The 15,176-nt window shown below is 48.3% G+C and overlaps 1 protein-coding gene across 1 annotated transcript; it reads left to right on the forward strand.

Annotated features, from left to right (window-relative positions):
• Positions 1 to 307: 307 nt before the first annotated feature.
• On the forward strand, positions 308 to 9,468 carry Pglyrp2 (peptidoglycan recognition protein 2). The gene is made up of 4 exons (XM_052745686.1): positions 308 to 371; positions 3,263 to 4,267; positions 5,216 to 5,426; positions 9,441 to 9,468. Exons 1-4 carry the CDS (start codon positions 308 to 310, stop codon positions 9,466 to 9,468), a joined length of 1,308 nt encoding a protein of 435 aa, XP_052601646.1.
• The last annotated feature ends 5,708 nt before the right edge of the window (positions 9,469 to 15,176 follow it).

Raw genomic sequence — 15,176 nt, forward strand, 5'->3', positions numbered from 1 at the left:
TTTAAAGGGGGCACAAAAATTTCTGGAGTTTGAACTTCCCAGTCTACAGGCTTCTCTTGACCTGGATCTGTCTTACTATCATGTGACTCTGGGCGGGGACAGGACAGGATAGGGGAGACTTTGAGACCCAAATAACCTTGACCCAGACTCTCTGCTCCCACACTCGCTGCTTCCCGCCCTTAACTCAGCTGGGGTGAGTGTGTTCTCCTGCTGCACTTTGATAAGTCAGGTCTCACCCACCTCTCTCCTCCCGGCACCTCTGAGGTTCTCTGCTGGGCCTCTGCCCTGGAACTGGAGCCCCACAATGATGAAGGCCAGGGGTGTCCTCTGGATCCTGCTTGGATTGCTGCTGTGGCCAGAGCCAGGGACAGGTGAGTCCAAGGGCAGAGGCCTGGGGGGAGGGGTGCTTGCTTTGTTGAACCCTAGTGGGGCAAGGATCCAGCTCTCAGCAAACTGCCATTAGGACACCACACATGTTCCCAACCCCCATAGAGTCAAGGAAGGGGTGCCAGAGAGAAGACCTGGGGGCCTGGGAGCAAAAATTAAGGGGAGCTTCCTAGAAAAGGGACTCACACAACGAGGATGGGAGGAGAGAGGGCTGTGTTTGATTGAGAAGCAGAAAAGACAGGATATTTTAAGAAAAAACAAAATTACAGAATGAATTGCCCAAGGAAGAGCACAGATTCCAGACACTAGGGTGTAGGGATTAAAATGGCCCGGACGCCCTGGGTGTGGAAACACTTGTCTGAATCCCCAGAACATAGGAGGCTAAGGCAGGAGGATCATGAGTTTGAGGCTAGCCTGAGATATATAAAGTGTGAGAGGTCAGGTCAGCCTGCACAAGCCCCTGCGACAAACTAAACAACCTGCCTTTCCAGGTTCAAATTATACTTCCTGCACTTTCTGTCTGTGTAGCCTGAAGCAGCTAACGTGTCCTCTCCATTTCAGATGCTTCATCTGTAGCAGGAAGCTAACAAGACACTCCTTATACTATCCTGTGGGGATTAAATAAGTTATATATGTCACTTGGAGTGACCGCTGGCACATAGTAAAGGTTTAAACAAACATTGGCAATTATTCAACAAACCCTAACTCCTCTCTGGACCTGGTGGTTACCAGGTTAACCATGTTAGGTTAACATCTAAATTCTGTTTCTTTGAAGAGGGGAAAAAAATCTATTCTCTTCTTCCCAATGGGCTGTTTGTCTGTCTGCCCATCAGTCTGTGTATCTGTTTGCTTGAGACAAGGTCTCATTTTGTAGGCGGGATGGGTTAGAACTGTGTAGTTCAAGCTAGTCTTGAACTTGTGGTGGTCCTCCTGCCTCAGCATTTTTGAGTGCTGGGATTATAGGCATGAGCCATCATGCTCAGCTTCCTTGGTGTCGTGTGACTACTTCTGAAGCCATAATGAACATCTTATGCTCCACATAGGGTACGTATGGTGGAACAAAGAAATTATTCCATTCAAATCTAGCTCAGTAAACCAGTGAGCTTATTGAGATTGCTTATAGGAACATGGGTGATTCAAATGCAGCTACATCACCAAAAAGCCCACCCCAGCATTAATGATGACTCACAAAAGCTGCATTCCTGTAGCTCCCTGCTGAACTTTCTGGCAGCTTGGTTGGTGGGAGCATCTCTTCTTCCTTACAGTTGCTATTGCTTATATAACAATGGGAGAGGAACCTCTTAACTTTTCTGGGTTTTAGGAGTTTCCTGAGACTTCCAAGTTGGTTTACTTCCTGAGCCTTAGTAAGAGGCCTCAGATTAGAGAAAATTGCTACATAACCCTTGGGTATCCTTCAACATACTTTTCCTTCTAAAACTGCCCAGTTCTAATATGTCACCAAAAACTGTCTGTCTGAGCTGAAGAGATGGCTCAGTGGTTAAGACAGTGCACCATTCTTTTTTTTTTTTTTTTTTTTTTTACCGTGGTCATGACATCTCTTCAAAGCAATGGAACATTGAACAAATAGCCTTTTTCAGTCAGGCAGTGGCGGCACATGCCTTTAATCCCAGCACTTAGGAGGCAGAGGCAGGCGGATCTCGACAGTGCACCATTCTTGCAGAAGACCCATGTTCTGTTCCCAGCACCCACAGTAGATGATTCACATCCACCAGTAACTCCAGCTCCAGTATATCTAAAACCTCTAGCCTCCACATGCACCTACACACACACACACACACACACACACACACACACACACACAATTAAAAATAAAAAATATAAACCTTAAAATAATAGTAAATTTATTTTCAATAATTTATCTTTATTTTATGTATGTGCATTGGTGTTTTGGATGCATGGATGCCTGTGTGAGGGTGTCATAAACCCTGGAACAGGAGTAACAAGAACAGGTGTGACTTGCCATGTAGGTGCTAGGAATTGAACCCGGGGTCTCTGGAAGAGCAATCAGTGCTCTTAACCTCTGAGCCATCTCTCCAGTACCAAGAGTAATTTTTAAATGATCTGTCTTTACCCCTACATATGTAGAAAATCTCCATGCTTTTGTTCATTGCCAACACTACACCACCAGCCATCTTCCTCTCTTACCTCTCTACTGTCTGCCCCTCATTATCCTAGCACCTTGAAAATCCTTTCCATATAATAGCCCAAACAACAATCTTAGAGTGATATCTTAGTCTATTGTTATGAATGTACACCATGACCACAGCAACTTTTATGAAGGAAAGCATTTAATTGGGTCTGGTTTGCAGTTTCAGAAGTTTAGTCCATAATTAGAATGGTAGGAAGCATGGTGACACACAGAGCTGAAAATTCTACATCAGGATTCACACAGGCAGCAGGAAGAAGAGAGAGAGCCACTGGGCCTGGCTTGGGCTTCTGAACCCCCAAAGCCCACCCCCAGTGACACACTTCCTCCAAGAGGGCCACATTTATTCCAACAAGACCACACCTCCTAATCCCTCTCAAGTAGCACCACTCCCTAATGACCAAGCATTCAAATATATGCTCCTATGGGGGACATTCCGGTTTAAACCACCACAAATGCCAACCTGGCCAAGCCTCTTTCCTGCTCATAATCTTGCCATGGCTCCCCAGTGTGCATAGACAATCCAACCTCCTTAACCAACAGGCAATAGTCTGGGTGCCTCAGTTTCCTCCTCTACACAACATAGTGCTGATCACAGTCGTGTTGGATGGAGAGGTAGGAACATTAGGAAAATGTGACATGAACAGGGGGAGGTTCAGGAACAAGTGGAGCTGGGTTGCTGGGCTGACGCATCCTCTCCTCCTGCAGCATCCTCCTTACCCCTGGTCATGGACTCCATCATCCAGGCCCTGACTGAGCTTGAGCAAAAGGTGCTGGTGACTGAGGCCAACCGCACTGCCTCTGCATGGATTCTCTCAGCCAATAACTCCAGCCCCCACAATTCTCTTCACCAGCATTTGCTGCGGAAGGCACTGAGCCACAACACTACAGAGCCACAACACTCACTGAGCCCAGAGCTTCAAGCCCTGATTTCCGAAGTGGCCCAACATAGTGTAAAGGATGGGCAGGAATACGGAGTGGTACTGGCACCGGATGGCTCCACTGTAGCCGTGAAGCCTCTACTGATTGGGCTAGAGGCTGGCTTGCAAGGGCACAGTGTTACCAACTGGCCTTCAGACTGCCTGGCCACCCCTTGTGATGCTGGAGACACCTTGACAAACATTGGAGCCATCTGGTCAGGACTCATGGATACCTCCACAAATGCCTCTTCTACAGATGCTGGAGCCACTTTACCAAATGACAAAGCCAAGACTCCCACCACTGTGGACAGACTCCTGGCAGGCATCTTGGCTGGAGACTTGGGTCTGGCATTCCTCCATGGTTCCCAGACTCGGAGTCCTCCAGGCCTGGGAACTGAGGGTTGCTGGAACCAGCTTTCTGCCCCCAGGGTCTTCACACTGTTGGATCCTAAGGCATCCAGGCTCACCATGGCTTTCCTCAATGGTGCCTTGGATGGAGCTCTCCTTGGGGACCACTTGAGTCAGGTCTCTAGGCCCCGGCCACCCCTCAGCCACCTGCTGAGAGAGTACTATGGAGCTGGGGTGGCTGGAGAGCCAAGGTTCCGAAGTAACTTCCGAAGGCAGAATGGGGCTGCTCTAACTTCAGCTGCTGCCCTGGCCCAGCAGGTATGGAAGGCCCTTGTTCTGCTACAGAGGCTGGAGCCAGGACAACCTCAGTTGCAGAACGTGAGCCAAGAAGCGCTGGCTCAGGTAGCCACCTTCGCTACCAAGGAGTTCACTGAGACTTTCCTGGGTAAGGAAATCCCCTGGCCCCTCATAAAATAGATGTTCTCAGCCTGCTGCGGTCAGTGGGATCCAAGGCCCAGGAAATCCAGGGGGGACAGCAGAGTCTGTAGATAGGGACAGCTACATGGTCAAAGAAATGCAAGAGTTGGTCCTTGAAGAATAAATAGGAGTTCATTTGATTTAATTTTTTTAGAAAAAGGGGTTGGGGAGTATAACTCAGTTGGTAGAGTGCATGCACACGATGCTGCATTCGATCCCCATCACCACAGTACACTGTACATAGTGGTGAACGCTGGTAATCCCAGCTCTTAAGAGGTAGAGGCCAGAGGATCAAGAGATATCAAGGGCAGCCTGGGCTTCAGGATACCCTGAGCTCCAACACACACACACACACACACACACACACACACACACACACACACACACACGGTAGCACACAATTGAAAGTCAACCCAATGGGGTCGGATTTTTTTTTTTTTTTTTTTACATGTTTTATTGAGACAAGGTCTACATAACCCAGGCTGGTCTTGAATTTGCAAGCCCCCTTCCTTAATCTCTCAAATGCTGGGATTAACAGGGATGCACCATTATGCTCACACTTTTGGGCTTTCTCCTGGAAGTGGTAGAACACACTGTGGATCCCAATACTATCTATCTATCTGTCTGTCTATCTGTCTATCTACCTACGTATCTACCTACCTATCTACCTACCTACCTACCTACCTACCTACCTACCTACCTATCTATCTATCTATCTATCTATCTATCTATCTATCTATCTATCTATCTATCTATCTATCTGTCGTGTGTGTGCCCTCAGAGCCATCTCCCTAGCCTAAAACTAGACTCTTGCCAAATCCTGGAGGCCAGAGGGATGCCTACAAGTTCATTTTAATAGAGATTCAGTCTTCCAGAAGGAAATACTTGATGATCAGAGTCTCCCTTGCCCCTTAAGGATGCCCAGCCATTCTCCCTCGCTGCCGCTGGGGAGCCGCACCTTATCGAGGCAACCCAACGCCACTCAGGCTGCCGCTGGGATTCTTATATGTGCATCACACGTACGTGCCAGCGCCACCCTGCACCACCTTCCAGCGCTGCGCCGCCAACATGCGCTCCATGCAGCATTTCCACCAGGACGTGCGCCACTGGGATGACATCGGCTACAGGTGGACCTGGCCTAGGCCACTGTGGGAGAGGCTGGAAGGCAGGGAGTAAAACAAGTGGGCGGAGACTACTGGCAAGTAGAAGTAGGAGTCTGTAGTGGGCGTGGCCAAGAACCAGGAGGTGGTCAGGATCAGGAGCAAGGTCCGGGATTGAGGTGGGGCTATAAATCCGGCAAGGGATGGGGAGGGGAGAAGAGTGAAAAGGCACTTGTCCAGTTCTTAGGGATGGATTCAGAAAAGGTAAGGCTTTTGTTTGTTTTTTCGAGACATAATTTCTCTGTGTAGCCCTGGCTGTCCTGGAACTCACTCTGTAGACCAGGCTGTCCTCAAACTCAGAGATCCACCGTCCTCTGCCTCCGAGTGCTGGGATTAAAGGTGTGCGCCACTACCACCGGGCTGCCATTTTTTTTTTCTTCTTCTTCTTCTTCTTCTTTTTTAATATGACAAGGTCTCATAGCTGGCCTGGAGCTTGCTATGTGGAAAAAGCTGGCTTCGAACTCTTGAAGTTCTGCCTGCTTCTTTCTCTGAATGCTATGATTAAGGCATTCTGCACTATTCTGCACTATTCTGCAAGAAAGGTTTCTGGGGTACTGAATTGATACTGAATTGGATGAAAGAGATGCCGGGTACCGCACTTGGTGTCATATGGCACAGGGACAGAATATGGGGCGTGGCAAGATTGGGGTGTGGCCAGGTAAGGGGCATAACCGCCCTTCTGCACTTTACGTCCCATCCCCTCCACAGTTTCGTGGTAGGCTCCGACGGCTATGTGTATGAGGGCCGCGGCTGGCACTGGGTGGGAGCGCATACACTCGGCCACAACTCCCGCGGTTTCGGCGTGGCCTTCGTGGGCAACTACACGGGGTCACTGCCCAGCGACGCGGCACTGAACACGGTGCGCGACGTGCTCCCGAGCTGCGCCATTCGCGCAGGCCACCTGCAGGCAGACTACAAGCTGCTGGGACACCGCCAACTGGTGCGCACTGACTGCCCTGGGAATGCGCTCTTCACCCTGCTGAGCACCTGGCCTCACTTCACGGAGGTGAGTCTGCCTGTCCTTGTGCCTGAGCTTAGCCTGTCACCCCTGCGCCTTCGAAGCACGAGCCAGGGGCCAGGAGCCAGGCCATGCCTTCAGTCACTACCCATGGCATCGTCTGTCTGTCCTGTCTGTTCTGACGACACGACTTCAGCTCTGGTCCTGCCTCATCCATCTTTTCTTTTGCCTAACTCCTCACATCTCTGCTGGCACCCCTCTGACTTATAACCTCAGTCTGATCTTCATAACTCATACCTATTAGATTACAGGCCTCCAGCTGCCCAGCTCTCTCCCCCCAAATCAGGCCACACCCACCGAAAGTCTCTCTGAAATTGTATAGCAGGACACTGTTGCCTTTCTGATGCTGACACTCGTGTCCAGGAGTTATAACAGCCTTCCCAGGGGTACACACCTCAAATAGGGAGCCTTCCAAAGTAACAATTCTCTACAAAGTCCAACTTGGTTGTTTTCACCGAGGTACTTACAGGAGTGTAGAGGAGGGGTTCCTTACAGGATCGAGGATGACTTAAAAACAGCTGTATCATGGGAATGGCCACCTCAACATGGGTGATGACTCATGAAAGCTGCAACCCTGAAGCTCTCTCTACATGACTTGCAGGCAGCTCACTAGTGGAGGATCCCCTCTGGGAAGTTTTTGGCAGCTGCATTGGTCAGTCCCGTCCCCCATCTTGCCCCCCCTACCCCCCACCCCCACCCCCCCACCCCCCCCCACCCCCGCTCCCCGCAGTTGTTTAAGTTTCCCATCTAACCAACCTGGATGAGGGGCCCTAATTCTTTCCTTTAGGGACTATTTCAGTTCTTAGGAAATTGCTATATAACACCAAAGCAATCTTGAATTATAAGTTTACCCTTTTCTAAAAAATGATTTATTTTATTTGTATGTGTCGGCATATATGTATGTGCATTACATGCGTGCCGATGCCCAAGGAGACGAGAAGTGGAAATCAGATCCCCTGTAGTGGAGTTTACCAACCTTTGTGGGCCACTTGACATGGGTGCTGGGAACAGAACCTGGGTCATCTGCAGAAGCAGCAAGGGCCCTTAACTGCTGGCCATCTCTCCGACTCCCACGTCACCTTCTTATTTAAGCCAGGCATGGTGGCACAAACCTTTGATCCCACATTCGGGAGGCAGAGACAGAGGCAGGTAGACCTCTGAGTTCAAGACCAGCCTGGTGTACAGAGCAAGTTCCAGGACAGCCAGGGTTACACAGAGTAAACCCTGTCCAAAAAAAATAAGTTTTGTTTTTTTGAGGCAGGGTTTCTCTGTGTAGCCCTGACTATCCTGGAACCTCCTCTGTAGACCAGGCTGGCCTCAAACTCAGAGAGATCCACATGGCTCTGCCTGTGCCACCACCGCCCGGCTAACAAAATCTTATCTAGTGCTTGACTGCTTTCCTGATTGTTGGCAGTAGACCATGGTGTGAATACCCACTCTTAGCTCCCAAGCCCCACACTCACCCCTGAAGTATGTCAGAGCCAGGAACTCCTGAGGTGTTTTGGAACTGAAGTTTCTCTCTCTGTAGGGCCCTGTCAGGATTGTTTGTGGCCTGGTGCTACTCAAATAAAGCTATCATCTGAAGAGCAATTTGTCTTAGGTCCTTACTTCGAGCTTTACTGAAGCCCAAGTCAAAACCCTTCTGCCTAGGCCACCTAGCCTAGAACTCACTCCAGCCTCCCATCCAGAAGCCTTCTGTTCACACAACACTAACCTGAACTGTGACCCTTTCCCCGCAAACGACTGCCTGCACAACCTCAGTCCAGTCCCTACCCCTGCTCTGCTTTCCTCTGCTCATCTCAACTGAAGGGGTCTTGATAGCCTCGCCTCCTGAAGATTCTTGTGGTTTTGGTTTTGGTTTGTTTTATGGGTTACCTGCCAAGACTCCTGAAGATTCTAGACATCGCCGGCACAGCCAGCCTAAAGGTCTCATTCTAGACTCTGACTTAAAGCACTAACTAACCACACCAGGACAATCCCATTACCTGTGTCTGTTTTGTTTTGTTTGTTTGTGAAACACAGTCTTGAGGTCTAGCCCTCGCTGGCCTCGACCTCAAGTGCTGAGATCGCAAGGTTTCCTCGTGTATCACATCCAACTGCTACTTCTTTTTCTTCTTTTGAATGCATGTCTGTGTATGTGTGAGCGTGTGTTCTGATATCTGTGGTGTTAAAGGACAACTTCCTGTGTCATCCTCAGGAAAACCGTCTACTTCCTTTGAGACAGAGTCTCTCACTGGCCTGAAGCTCACCGAACAGGCTAGGCTTACTGGCTAGTTGGCCCCAGGGTCCCCTTGTCTCCAGATGCCCAGTGCTGGGACTGGAAGCTGCCACTTTGGCCAGCATTTGATGTGGGTTCTGAGGGTCAAACCTGGGTCCTCACATTTGCAAGGCAAGCACTTAGCTGACTGAGCCATCCCCCGGTCGTCGCTTTGGGTTTGAGACAAGGTTTCCCGTTTTGAGACAAGCCCAGGAGGGATGATGCTGAACTGCTGACCCTCCAGTCTCTACTTACCTTGCCACTCCTTTTCCTTAAGCTATGCTATCCTTCCGCCCTTGCCCCCAGACAGGTTTGCGATTGGTTTGGTTTGTGTAATAGGGACTTGTTATGGAACCTGGATTTGTTTTTGTTTTTGTTTTTTAGACAGGGTTTTCACCATGTACCCTCAAACTCACAGAGATCCACTTGCCTCTGCCCCCTAAATGCTGGGATTAAAGGTGGTAAAGGCGTGGGCTACCACTTTTGGCTGGCCCAATATTAACCTTGAACTTTCAAAATCATTTGGCCTCAGCCTCCCAAGTGCTGGGATTACAAATGTTTCCCCACCACACCCAACCACAGTCAGTTTTGTGTCCACTCCTTCACTTGGGGCCCCTTGCCTGTCCCATATCCAAGATTCCACAGCAAGGAGGGCAGACCCAACTGTACATACACCCTAAGTCTCATATTCTCTTACTTCTTCTAGGCTGAAAACCAAAAACGCCTCTGACTGAACCTTGGAGATCCAGGAGGCTCTATTCCTGATGGTTCTTTGAGCAGCCACAGACCACAGACCTCCAATAAAGGGACCGCTGAAAGGAAATCTCTATGAGTGTTGTCTTACTTAGGCTTTGCTCAAAAGCCAACTCAGGAAACGAATGGAAAAAAAAATCTTAATAAAAAAAAAAAGCCAACTCCGACCAAAATGCAAGCAAAGTGTGTGGCTGAGCGGTAGAGAACCTAGTTGACAAGAAGCTGTTTTGTTTTTGGTTTGCGAGACAGGGTCTCAAAGTGTAGCCCTGGCTGTCCTGGACCTTGCTCTGTAGACCAGGCTGGCCTCGAACTCACAGAGATCCCCCTGCCACTGTCTCTTGAGTGCTGGGATTAAAGGCGTGCGCCACCACTGCCCGGCCAAGACTCTTGATCCGGACTCCAGCAGGACAAAACAAAGCTGGATGTGGGGGCTCACATGTGTAATCAGAGCATTTGAGAGCTTAGGGAAGGAGGATTGCTTTGAAGCTGTGGGTCCTGAGGAACGAAAACGGCGAGCAAGCTCCCTCGGGAGAAAAGTGGTCTTTTTTTTTTTTTTTTTAATGATTCTACTCAAAAGTTCTTTCCCCCTTTTTTCAATGTATGGCCTGTGTCTCCAATCTGTAAATAACCTTTGGTTTGAAAAGAAGGTTAGCCACACAAGAAGGCACAAGCTGTTAGGAAAAGGAACCCAATGCCTTCTACTTATCTGAAACCTAAGCTCATCTAAGGGACTTCTGTATTGAAAATGGGCCACTGTATTTTGTTTCCCACCAAGGCTAGAGGCTAATCTCTACCACAGACGTAAGAAAACAAAAACAAATAAATTTTAGTATAAAATGATTTGGAGGCAACCCTAGAACTTCCTGTTGGGGAGTGAGAAATCAAAACTTAGAGGAAAAGTAGCCAGGGAAAGCAGTATTATAAAACAGGTTCCTGGGGGCTTGGGAGACGGCTCAAAGGTTAAGAGTACTGGCTGTTCTTCCAGAGGACCTGAGTTCAATTTCCAGCAACCACATGGTGGCTTACAACCATGTATAATGAGATCTGGCGCCTTCTTCTGGCACGCAGGCATGCATGCAGACAGAACACTATCTACAATAATAAATCTTTAAAGAAAAAAAAAAGGCAAGTTCCCACCTCAAGGTGGTGGCACATGCCTTTAATCCTAATCCTAGCACTTGGGAGGCAGAGACAGGTAGATCTCTGTGAGTTCGAGGCCAGCCTGGTCTACAGAGTGAATTCCAGGACAGCCAGGGCTACACAGTGAGACCCTGTCTCCAAAAACAGAACAAAACAAAAGGCAGGTTCCACTGCAGACTCAGTTCTACAGGAAAACAGCATGGAACATACCCTTCACTGTCATCCTTGAGCCTAGGAGGCAGAGAACCTGGGTCAGTGGTAGAGGACCCCTTTCAGGGAGTGTTAGTGGCACATTGGGATTGTTTATCACATGAGGAACAGATTGGACCCCATATCCTAAAAAAAAAAAAATCGTGCAACAAAAATGTGGCTTGGGCCTGTAGCTCAGTGACACAGCACTTGCACAGTGTATTGGGGGCCCTGGGATTCATCTCCAGCACTAGAAAAGCAAAGGAAAAGAGAAAGGAAAATGTTAGGAGCAGTATGCAGCAAAATAATACAACTGAAGAACTCTGGAGACACCTCAGCAGATAAGCACAAGGATCTGAGTTCAAATCCCCACTGCTCCTGTAAAAAGCTGGGTGCCGCCAAATGCTCCTGTAAACCCAGTGCTGTGAAGGGCGGGCAGAGGAAGATTGCTGAGGCTTGCTGACTGCCAGCCAGGCTTCAAGTCCGGTGAGCAATCCTGTCCCCAGAGAATAAGGCAGAGAGTATAGAGCAGAACACTTGACAACATCCTCATCTGACCTCTGTAAATGGACAACGCCCCCCCCCCCCCCAATTTGGCAGAACATGGAATAGCACATGTACACACCGAGTGGTTTGCATGAGGTGGGCCTGTCTAAAGTACGTACACAGGAGAACAGGAATATCGGGCTATGCACACAGCTGTTGGCTTTCATAACTGTACCACCGCCTTCGTTAGGTTGAGGACACAGTTCAGAGGTAAATGTCTGCCTGGCATATCTGAGGACGGGGGTTCCACCTCCAGCACTGCAAACAAAAAGCCTCCCAGTTTGATGCAGTCATTCTCCATTGTAGGAATACTCCATAACATCACATTGCACCCTCTAAATTACCGGTTTAATAAAAATAGGGCTGGGTAAGGGGACACACCTTTAATTTCAGCTCTTGGAGTCAAAGGTAGGCATTTTTCCGTGGGTTTGAAGCCAGCCTAGTCTACACAGCAAGCTCCAGTCCAGCTAGGGCTCCCTAGTGAGACTATCTCAAAAATTAAACTTTAAAAAACAGGAGCCAGTACATGCCTTTTTATCCCAACACTTGAAAATCAGAGACAGGCAGATCTCTGTGAGTTTGAGGCTAGCCTGACCTACATAGCGAGTTCCAGGACAGTCAGAGTTACACAGAGAAACCCTGTCTAGGGAAAAAAAAAAAAGGGTTGGGGATTTAGCTCAGTGGTAGAGCGCTTGCCTAGCAAGCACAAGGCCCTGGGTTTGGTCCTCAGCTCCGTCCTCAGCTCCGGGGGACAAAAAAGAAAAAGAAGAAGAAAAAAAGACAGAATAAATAAATAAATAGATAGATAGATAGATAGATAGATAGATAGACAAACAAATAAATAAATAAATAAATAAATAAATAAATAAATAAATAAATAAATAAATAAATAAGATAAAAATAGAGCTGAGGGTGTAGCCCAGTAATACAATGCTTGCCTAGCATATACAAAGGCCTGAATTCGGCCAGGCGGTGGTGGCACATGCCTTTAATCCCAGCAATCGGGAGGCAGAGGCAGGAGGATCTCTGTGAGTTTGAGGCCAGCCTGGTCTACAGAGCAAGATCCAGGAAAGGCGCAAAGCTACACAGAGAAACCCTGTCTTGAAAAACCAAAAAAAAAAAACAAAGTCCTGAATTCCATCTCTATCCAATACTGCAGAAACCAGGCATGATGGTGTACACCTATAATTCCACAGCTCAGGGACAGAAGGCAGAAGAATCAGGAGTTCATGGTCATCCTCAGATATATAGGAAGTTCAAGACCAGCCTGGGATTCAGGAGACCTTCTCTCTCTCTCTCTCTCTCTCTCTCTCTCTCTCTCTCTCTCTCTCTCTCTCTCTCTCTCTCTCTCTCTCCATATATGTGTGTGTGTGTGTGTGTGTGTGTGTGTGTGTGTGTGTGTAAAGCTAGAGCCATGACTCAAATGATTAAGAGTACTTACTGTTCTTTCAGAGGACCTGGGTTCAGTTCCTAGTACCCATACAGAGTTTCACAACTGTCTGAAACGATGTATGATCCCAGGGGATTCAATGCCCTCTTTTGACCTCCAAAGGCAACAGGCACATATGTGATACACATACATACATGCAGACAAAAAACAAACAGAAGCTCTCCTACACATAAGAATAAATATATTTTTTGAGACAGGGTTTCTCTGTGTATCCCTGGCTGTCCTGGAACTTGCTCGGCAGACCAGGCTGGTCTTGAACTCAGAGATCCGCCTGCCTCTGCCTCCAGAGTGCTAGGATTAAAGGCGTGCGCCGCCGCCGCCGCCGCCGCCGCCGCCGCCGCCGCCGCCGCCGCCACCGCCGCCGCCGCCACCACCACCACCTTGTACAATGTTCCATTTTCAAAGCAAGAGTTTCAGGACAGGCACAATAGGGAGAGCATTGAACCAAGTGTGGGACCTCAGTGACTGCCAACACTGTATGCCCAAGGAGCCATCCTTATCCGTCCCACTCCATGAATCCAACTCCCCTCATACAGAGTCCACTATGTAGCCCAGGCTGGCTTCAAGCTTGTGGCATGCAATCTTCCTGTGCACACAACCAGTCCTAGGATTCCATGTGTACACTGCCCCACGGATTCTTGTTATCCTGGCCCTTGTCCAAAGTCTTCTTTTGACTTGGAACAATCTTTTGTTTTCGTCTCATGCTCCAGATTGCAAAGGTTAGATCCCTGGAGAAGCCTTACCTGACTTCTCCAGCCTGAGAAGAGTGGCATTTTTGCTCACCTGGTCATCCTTCCTCCAGTACATCTGTCTCCTCCCAGTCTTCCACACAAATTCATAAGGTCCCATTGGATTCAGGACCTGTCCCCCTCCCCAGACTGGGGGAGCAGGAGGACAGAAATCACATTTATTTACTCTCCTCCCCCACCCCATCTAGCACACAGTCAGCACTCAGGAAACATTTGTCAAATGTGACCTTTAAAATGTTTTTAATTATGCGTATCTGTGTACGGGTATGTGCACTTGCAGCGTTGAGTGTAAGCACACTCAACAGCCAGACCTGGCTTCAGGTCATGTGGAGCTGGACATACAGATGCTCGTGGGCCACCCAGGCCATAACATTTCTTGCTTAACCTCAGAGCCATCTCTCCAGCCCTTGAGTGTGAGCTTTTTGAGACTGATACCATCATCCTTTACAAATAAGGAAGCTCAGAGAGAGGAAATGACTTGTCTGAGGTCACAGTGAGAAAGAGGATGGCCAGCACTCCAACCTGGGTCAGAATGGTGCTGACTCACCTCTGCCAGAACATTTACCCACTTCTTTTTGGTTAATTTTTTTATTGTGTTTTATTTATTTTGCATGTGCATGTGTCATGCAGAAGAGTGTAGGGGTCAGAGGATACCTTGTGAGAGTCAGTTATCTCCTTCTGCCATGGGGTCCCAGAGAAGTGCCTTTTATCCACTGAGCTATCTTGAGGGCCCCACCTCTTTTTCAAGTAAATATCTATCAGCACATCAAAGATACTGGACAGTACACCAAAATTCACCTCAAAGAGATTTCACAACAGAACATACCCAGGTCATCAGCACCAAAACTCAAAACCAAAGCATGTGAAATTTATGTTGTATGAATTTCACTCACATTTAAAAATAAATCTGGGATGGGGGCTGGAGAAATTGCTCAGCAGTTAAGAGAACATACTCCTAAACACACGTTTAGTTCTCAGCACTCATCCGGCAGCTAACAAAGAGCTGTGACTGCAGGAGAATCCAGTGCTTCTGGCCTCTGTGGATACCCTCTCACACAGACATATTCTACTCCCTACACACACACACACACACACACACACACACACACAGGGTGGGGGTGCCTTTTAATACTGATCACAGTGATCAATCCCAGCATTCAAGACACTGAAGTAGGAAGATCAAAGGGTCAAGGCTAACCTGGGCTACATAGGAGCACTTGTGTGGAAAAAAAAAGACATATAGGCTAAAAATATAGTCAACTGATAAAGTGTTTGTCTAACATAAATGAAACTCTGGGCTCAAGTGGGGAAATAAACCAAACGAAACCAAACCAACAAATAAGAAGGCTGGATATCTAGTGCACACCTCTAATCCCAGCACCTGGGAGGCAGTGGCAGGAGGATCAGAAATTTAAGACCAGCCTTATCTACACACCAAGCTCAAGGCCAGCCTAGCATGATTGTCTAGGTTTCCTTTGACCCAGCATTTCTCCTGCTAGGAAAACATGCAATAGACATGTCCACCAAGACTGCAACTGATAACTCCAAATAACCCGGGTGTTCACTGACGTCAGAACGAACACTTGGCGGCGTCTCCATCTGAAGAGTATCACAT

This window comes from Peromyscus californicus, unplaced genomic scaffold, assembly GCF_007827085.1.
Source record: "Peromyscus californicus insignis strain IS unplaced genomic scaffold, ASM782708v3 Scaffold_1__1_contigs__length_55948999, whole genome shotgun sequence".
In the NCBI taxonomy this organism is placed as follows: Eukaryota; Metazoa; Chordata; class Mammalia; order Rodentia; family Cricetidae; genus Peromyscus; species Peromyscus californicus.

Coding starts and splice junctions, on each gene's coding strand:
- Pglyrp2 (XM_052745686.1), top strand. CDS start 308: ATGAAGGCCAGGGGTGTCCTCTGGATCCTGCTTGGATTGCTGCTGTGG. Junction 372..3,262: donor GTGGCCAGAGCCAGGGACAG/GTGAGTCCAAGG, acceptor CTCCTCCTGCAG/CATCCTCCTTACCCCTGGTC. Junction 5,427..9,440: donor TGGGATGACATCGGCTACAG/GTGGACCTGGCC, acceptor TACTTCTTCTAG/GCTGAAAACCAAAAACGCCT.